Source organism: Sinocyclocheilus grahami, unplaced genomic scaffold, assembly GCF_001515645.1.
Source record: "Sinocyclocheilus grahami isolate Dianchi unplaced genomic scaffold, SAMN03320097.WGS_v1.1 scaffold115.1, whole genome shotgun sequence".
In the NCBI taxonomy this organism is placed as follows: Eukaryota; Metazoa; Chordata; class Actinopteri; order Cypriniformes; family Cyprinidae; genus Sinocyclocheilus; species Sinocyclocheilus grahami.
This window is the reverse complement of record NW_015505294.1, coordinates 461,827-469,117: the sequence shown is the minus strand read 5'-3', so window position 1 is coordinate 469,117 and position 7,291 is coordinate 461,827. Positions and strand designations below refer to the sequence as shown.

At 33.9% G+C, this 7,291-nt stretch overlaps 1 protein-coding gene across 1 annotated transcript in view; it reads right to left on the bottom strand.

Annotated features, from left to right (window-relative positions):
* Positions 1 to 2,871: 2,871 nt before the first annotated feature.
* Positions 2,872 to 7,291, bottom strand: part of LOC107589342 (cholesterol side-chain cleavage enzyme, mitochondrial) — a 12,334-nt gene continuing 7,914 nt past the window's right edge. Inside the window, exons 4-9 of the mRNA XM_016277756.1 lie at positions 6,209 to 6,412; positions 5,957 to 6,117; positions 4,564 to 4,730; positions 3,428 to 3,506; positions 3,149 to 3,340; positions 2,872 to 3,050 (exon numbers count right to left, since the gene is read on the bottom strand). Coding sequence (XP_016133242.1) covers positions 2,928 to 3,050; positions 3,149 to 3,340; positions 3,428 to 3,506; positions 4,564 to 4,730; positions 5,957 to 6,117; positions 6,209 to 6,412 — 926 coding nt within the window. The 3' untranslated portion in view covers positions 2,872 to 2,927. The remainder of the gene's footprint in view (positions 3,051 to 3,148; positions 3,341 to 3,427; positions 3,507 to 4,563; positions 4,731 to 5,956; positions 6,118 to 6,208; positions 6,413 to 7,291) is intronic.

Below are 7,291 nucleotides of genomic sequence, written 5' to 3'. Positions count from 1 at the left end.
TTGATGTACAAACTATTTCATGATCTTGCACCACCACCTCTTAAACAATGTGTGACTTTCTGTAAGGACAATATCAGGAGGTGACTGTTCAACTAAATTTAACAAAAATTGTGTTTTTGGACAATCAGCCTTTTCAGTTAGAGCAACAGAAAGATGGAATTTAATACATGTTTATATTAGAGAGTGTACAACATTTAGTATTTTTAAAACTACGCCTAAATTATGGCTTCAGGAAAATCAAACATGTGATCATTGACTTGGCTTTATAATTTAATGTAGTATGATGTGATTTTGTATGTGTTGTATGTATTGTATTGTTTGTGACTTAATATTGTAATTTTTTAACAACATCCTGCCCAGGGACTGCAGATGCAAATTAGCTTTATAGCTAACTCTGGCACAACACTGTTGTTGTGCATTGTCCCTGTACAAATAAATGAAATAAATGAAAAAAAAAAAGAAAATGAAAAATTTGAATCGCGATTCAGTCTTCTAACGATTTGCATCGATTCACAAATTTCAAAAAATTATTTTCTACTTAATATAATAATAATAATAATAACATGATGTTGTCGGGAAAACAAAAAAGGCTTTAACAACATCCTGCCCAGGGACTGCAGATGCAAATTAGCTTTATAGCTAACTCTGGCACAACACTGTTGCTGTGCATTGTCCCTGTACAAATAAATGAAATAAATGAAAAAAAAAAGAAAATGAAAAATTTGAATCGCGATTCAGTCTTCTAACGATTTGCATCGATTCACAAATTTCAAAAAATGATTTTCTACTTAATATAATAATAATAATAATAACATGATGTTGTCGGGAAAACAAAAAAGGTGGAACCCCACTGCGAGAGTGGTGTATTCGGAAAAACACAGAAACGTACAACACGTTCTACAGAGCCACTAAAGGGACATGGTTAGCCGCTTGCTAACGGTTGCCTTTTACATTAGAGTAGGCCTACATAAAATTTCACTTACCACATAAACAGAGATGACTGATGATTTGCAGATCCTGAGCGTAATCTTGTAAAATGTGTGGTAAATACTGCCACTCTGTATTATGCACAGTAAGTGTGATTGCGAAATCTCGAAAGTGAAAGTAAAAAGCGAGTATTCATTCAAATGCGATTTGAATGGCCTGCATGACTCCCTGATGCCCACAATTTATATACAGTATAATTACCCAACAATATACACTACCAGTCAAAAGTTTTTGAACAGTAAGGGTTTTAATGTTTTTTTTTAAATAATTCCCTTCTGCTTACCTGCATTTATTTGATCCAAAATACAGTAAAAGCAGTAATATTGTGAAATATTTTTAATAAATCGAAAAAAGTTATTTTAAATAGTACAAATATTTCAGAATTTTACTATTTTTGCTGTACTTTGGATCAAAGAAATGCAGGCTTGGTGAGCTGAAGATAATTTTTTTTAAAAATCGTACTGTTCAAAAACTTTTGACTGGTAGTGTAATTGCGAGAAAAAGCACTGAAATGTCGTTCTACAGAGCCACTAAAGGGACATGGTTAGCCGCTTGCTAACGGTTGCCTTTTACATTAGAGTAGGCCTACATAAAATTTCACTTACCACATAAACAGAGATGACTGATGATTTGCAGATCCTGAGCGTAATCTTGTAAAATGTGTGGTAAATACTGCCACTCTGTATTATGCACAGTAAGTGTGATTGCGAAATCTCGAAAGTGAAAGTAAAAAGCGAGTATTCATTCAAATGCGATTTGAATGGCCTGCATGACTCCCTGATGCCCACAATTTATATACAGTATAATTACCCAACAATATACACTACCAGTCAAAAGTTTTTGAACAGTAAGGGTTTTAATGTTTTTTTTTAAATAATTCCCTTCTGCTTACCTGCATTTATTTGATCCAAAATACAGTAAAAGCACTAATATTGTGAAATATTTTTAATAAATCGAAAAAAGTTATTTTAAATAGTACAAATATTTCAGAATTTTACTGTTTTTGCTGTACTTTGGATCAAAGAAATGCAGGCTTGGTGAGCAGAAGATAATTTTTTTTTAAAATCATACTGTTCAAAAACTTTTGACTGGTAGTGTAATTGCGAGAAAAAGCACTGAAATGTATATTTTTTCCTCCAATCTCATATTTATTTCCTTTAGGGTTTCCATACTACACGTCATTTCCTTTCCGAACACGGTATTCGGATTCAGGCACATGCCTAATTGGGTGTAAAATATTTTTTGATTTATTAGGAAGTTAATAGTTCATAGGAAACACTGATTACTTGAGTCAGGACTACCCATACTATAGACTGGTGTGTTTTTGTATCAAAATACTTGTGCGTTTGATGTCCAGTGTGCACAAAAAAATTTGATGAAAAATGGTGAATCGTAATTACAAATCGGAAGAATCGTGACCCCAAGAATCGATATGAATCGAATCGTGAGTTAAGCAAAAGTTTCCCACCCTTAATGTATATATCTTTAGAATATTTAGATGAATTTGTTTTTATTTGACATTTAGTACCAGTCAATTTTAGAATAATAGAAAAGTCATCAAATCTTTGAAACAAATGAGTAGACTAGCCAAGAAAAATTAAGTGTAAGTGTAAGTCACACAATATTTTAACTTTTTCATAATTCCCTCACCTTCATGTCCATCCAAAATGTGTTATTCTTCTGTGGAAAAGCAGATACTTAAAAAAATTACTCTGTGTTCCCAAAATATCTTCTATGTTTCAAAGAAGAAAAAACCCATACTGGTTTGAACTACATGAGGGCGTGTAAACGATGACAGAATTTTCATTTTTGTGTGAACTGTCCCTTTAAGATCACGAGCAACATCAACTGAGTCCAAACGTTTGACAGGCATTTCATGTCAGAGTTGAAATTTTTATTCATTCATTTATTGTATTATTCATTTCCTGTTTGCAGCTCTGCTATCTGCTGGCATTCAGCGGTTTGATGGTGAGCATGATGGGCTTCTCAGGCAGCAGGATGAGCTCAAACGTGCTCCTGACCTCCACCTGCCTCTGCTTCTCAAACCTGAAGTTCTCCAGCATCTATAAAGATGACAAAATGACAATATAAAGAAAATCCATGCAACGTTACTTTGCCAGTATAGAGGATGTGATGTCCCTCCCTTTAGACACCCACATACATGAATAAGGAAGAGCTGCATCTCGGTCTCGGCAATCCTGCGGCCCAGACACTGGCGTGGGCCGAAGCCGAAGCTCAGGTTCCTGAAGTAGTGGCTCTGGGATCGGACCCAGCGAGAGGGCCGGTACTGCTCCGGGTGCGGGAAGATCCGGTGATCACGACCCATAGCGTAGAGACCCAGCTGAACTAAGGTCTGATCCACACAGACAGATCAACCCATGAAAACAGGTACATTGATAGTGGTATTTTCTTAGTATAATATCCTCAAATTCACACTCACCCCAGCTGGAATGTGATAATTTTGAAGGACGATGTCTTCAGTGATGTATCTTTGTAGACTCACTGCTACAGGATGTAATCTTCAAAAGAGAGTTAATGATCTTAGATACCAGCTGCTAGTCATATTTTTTCTTTTATTTCTGGGTGCTTCTTCAACTATGGGTACCTTTGGCCTTGTAAACTAATAAAGTCTCTTACAATGTACTTTTTATATGCTAGTTTATTTCATCTGTTTACATAAACGAGTTTGTCATTTCAATGAATATTTATATACATGCAGTTATATAATATTTCAGACTTTTTAAATAATCTTAAGCATGCTCTCCAGTCTGACACTGTTTGTATCATTAGTAACTAAACTAGGTAACTGTTGATAAAGTCTAATTAGTTACAAAATTGTCAACACTGTATTTTGTGTAAAAAATTAACAATTTTAACATTGAATATTCAAAGGATTTATGATTGTCACTTTAAAAGTCTTCGTATTAAGTAAATAAAGATTATTCGAGTACGTTTTACAAGAAAATAATGTTTCACTATTTCTACTTCAACATTTCATGTGTAATTCAACATGTTACTTGCCATTTTCTGTAATTATTTGTGAAATTTACTAGAAGTTTCTGAGTGAAAATGATTTCTGCACACATTTTTTTCAGTGCAGGAATGTGACACATTTGGGGGGGTTAGGATTCTTTGATAAATAGAACATTCAAAAGGACAGCATTTATTTGTATAGAAATGCATTTACATTTGTATTTAATGTATTCTTTCTGAATAGAAGTGTTCATTTATTTTACATAAATCCCATAAATCTTACTGACTCCAGACTTTTAAACTGTATAGAGTTTATAATAAAAATGTTTCCAAGACCATTTTACCTTAAGAAAACAGAAAAATGTTGGCACACTTAAGCTACCAAAATACACCTGTGTGATAGTCTGTTATTATATTTTTGGAGCCTAGGCGTGCCTGTGTTTTTCTGTTTTCAAAATAGTTTTTGAGCACTCAGTTTTTCCAGTGATGTACGTGCTTTTGTTTTGATTTAGTTTTTACTTTAACTTTGAAGAAAATGACAAAAGTTCAAATGTGTTTTAATAAAAATCAGTACCCATAGTTGAACAGAAAGTGTTCGTGTACCTCAGAGTTTCCTTCAAGGCTCCTTTAATCAGAGGAACCATTTTGAGCATCTGCACCACGTCTCCTTTAGAGGCGATACGAGCGGCTGAGATTTCGGCCCGGATCTCCTCCTGCAGGTCCGGATGTCGTGCCAATTCATAGAGCGTCCACAACAGTGAGACAGACGTCTGACGCACAAAAATATTTCAATTTAAAGGGATGGTTCACAAAAAAATGAAAGTTCTGTTATCATTCCAAAACTACACGTGTTTCTTACTTCAGCTGAACACAGAAGATATTTGGAAGAATATCGTTAACCAAATAGTTAGCGGTAGCCATTGACTTACACTTGAGTTCAAAAGTTTACACCCCCCCCTTTCAGAATCTGCAAAATGTTCATTATTTTACCAAAATAAAAGGGATCGTACAAAATGCATGTTGTTGTTTATTTAGTACTGATCTGAATAAGGTATTTCACATAAAAGATGTATACAAACAGTCCACAAGAGAAAATAATAGTTGAATTTATAAAAATTACACCGTTCAGAAGTTTACATCCCCTTGATTCTTAATACTGTGTTGTTACCTGAATGATCCACAGCTGTGTTTTTTGTTTAGTGATAGTTGTTCATGAGTCCCTTGTTTGTTCTGAACAGTTAAACTGCATGCCGTTCTTCAGAAAACCCCCTCTTTTGTGTATTTGAACCCCTTTCTAACAATGGCTGTATGATTTTGAGATGCATCTTTTCAGACTGAGGACAACAGATGGACTCATGTGCAACTATTACAGAAGGTTCAAACGCTCACTGATGATAATGATGATGATGGGGGGAGAAAACTTTTGAACAAAATGGAGATGTGTACATTTTTCTTATTTTGCCTAAATATCATGTTTTTTTTTCATTTAGTACTGCCCTTCAGATGCTACAGAAGATAGTTACATGTTTCCCAGAAGACAAAATAAGTTAAATTTACCCTGATCTTCAAATTCAAAATGTTTTCACCCCCCCGGCTTTTAATGCATGCTTTTTCCTTCTGGAGCATCAGTGAGCGTTTGAACCTTCTGTGATAGTTGTGTATGAGTCCCTCAGTTGTCCTGAGTGTGAATATCAAAATCATACAGTATAGTAAATATCTCATTCAGGTCAGTACTAAATAATTAATAACATGTATTTTGTATGATCTCTCTTATTTTGGTAAAATAATGAACATTTTGCAGATTCTGAAGATTCTGACTTCAAGTGTAAGTCAATGGCTACCGCTGACTATTTGGTTACCAACATTCTTCAAAATATCTTCTTTTGTGTTCAGCTGAAGAATGAAAGTTATACAGGTTTGGAATGACATGCGGGTGAGTGAATAGTGGCATTATTTGCGAATGGACTGTTCCTCTAGCGTTGATTATTTCTCGTACCGTGTCCACGCCGCCAGCCATCAGCTCCGTGACGCTGGCCTTTATGTCCTCGATGGACAGTTTGTCCAGCATTAGGAGGCTGGCCAGCACACCAGGGTACTTCTCACCAGCGTCTGGATTTTTGCTCAACTGTCTGTAGATGCTCTGGATACATCGGTCGGCTTTGGAAAACCACATTGAGGGATGAGAAATCAGTGGAAGTGTTTCCCGCCAAAAACCCCAGCATGTGTTTCATTAACAGTGTGGTGTTACCCTGGTTAAAGATGCCGTCCCAGGCCTCCACATGGTCTTTCCAGACTTTGGCCCTGGTGTGGCGGAGCAGGGCCGGCGGGAGGTACAGCATGGGAGTGGTGGTCTTAAACATCAGGGTGATGCAGTCGATGAAGTGCTGGGCTTCTGGATCAATGTAGTCCAACAGCAGACCCAAACGCTTGCCGTACAGCACATGACTCACCGCTGACAGAAACACACACACACCAAATTTATCAAATTCTGGTATAGAATTTTACGTAAATTTTTTTTTTTAAATCCCCAATCTTCATCAACAGTGTCATGTCATCAAATATATCTTAATTTCCCTAATGAATGATGAACTCCAGTAAAATTGTATGCAAATTTCAAAAGGCCAACATATTTCTTTAATATATGAAAAAATATTGCTGTCTCAGATCATGAATTAGTTTATTAGGTATGGAAAATTCCCTATTACAGTGGAGAAGGAGAACTGACAAGTAACAGCTATTAAAATTTGCACAGTAAGCTGTTGCTGTTTTAATGTAAATATTATTATATAATGTAAATATTATTAAAATAATATGTAGTAATTAATATATTATACAAAATGCGTGCATAAAATACATAAATTATATTATGCAATGCACAATATAAATACGATATATATAATGTATTTTTACTATTATTGAATAATTATTATTAAAATGTAATAAGTGTATTAGATATGAATTTATATATTTTACAAAATGTGTGCATAAAAATACATGTATTATTCTATTATATAATGTAAATATTTTATAATAATTTTTTTTAAATGATTGAATAATTATCAAAATGTAATAATAATGTAATAAATATAAAAATTTTAGATAGTAATTGAAATATTTGACAGAATGTATGCATAATACATACATTTTTCTATTATATAATGTATCATGTAAATATTATTTCTTAAAACATTTAAAATACAAATTATAAAAGCAGTAGATAATAGTTTATTATTTTACAAAATGTATGCATGAAAATAAATAAATTATATATATATATATATATATATATATATATATATATATATATATATATATATATATATATATATAT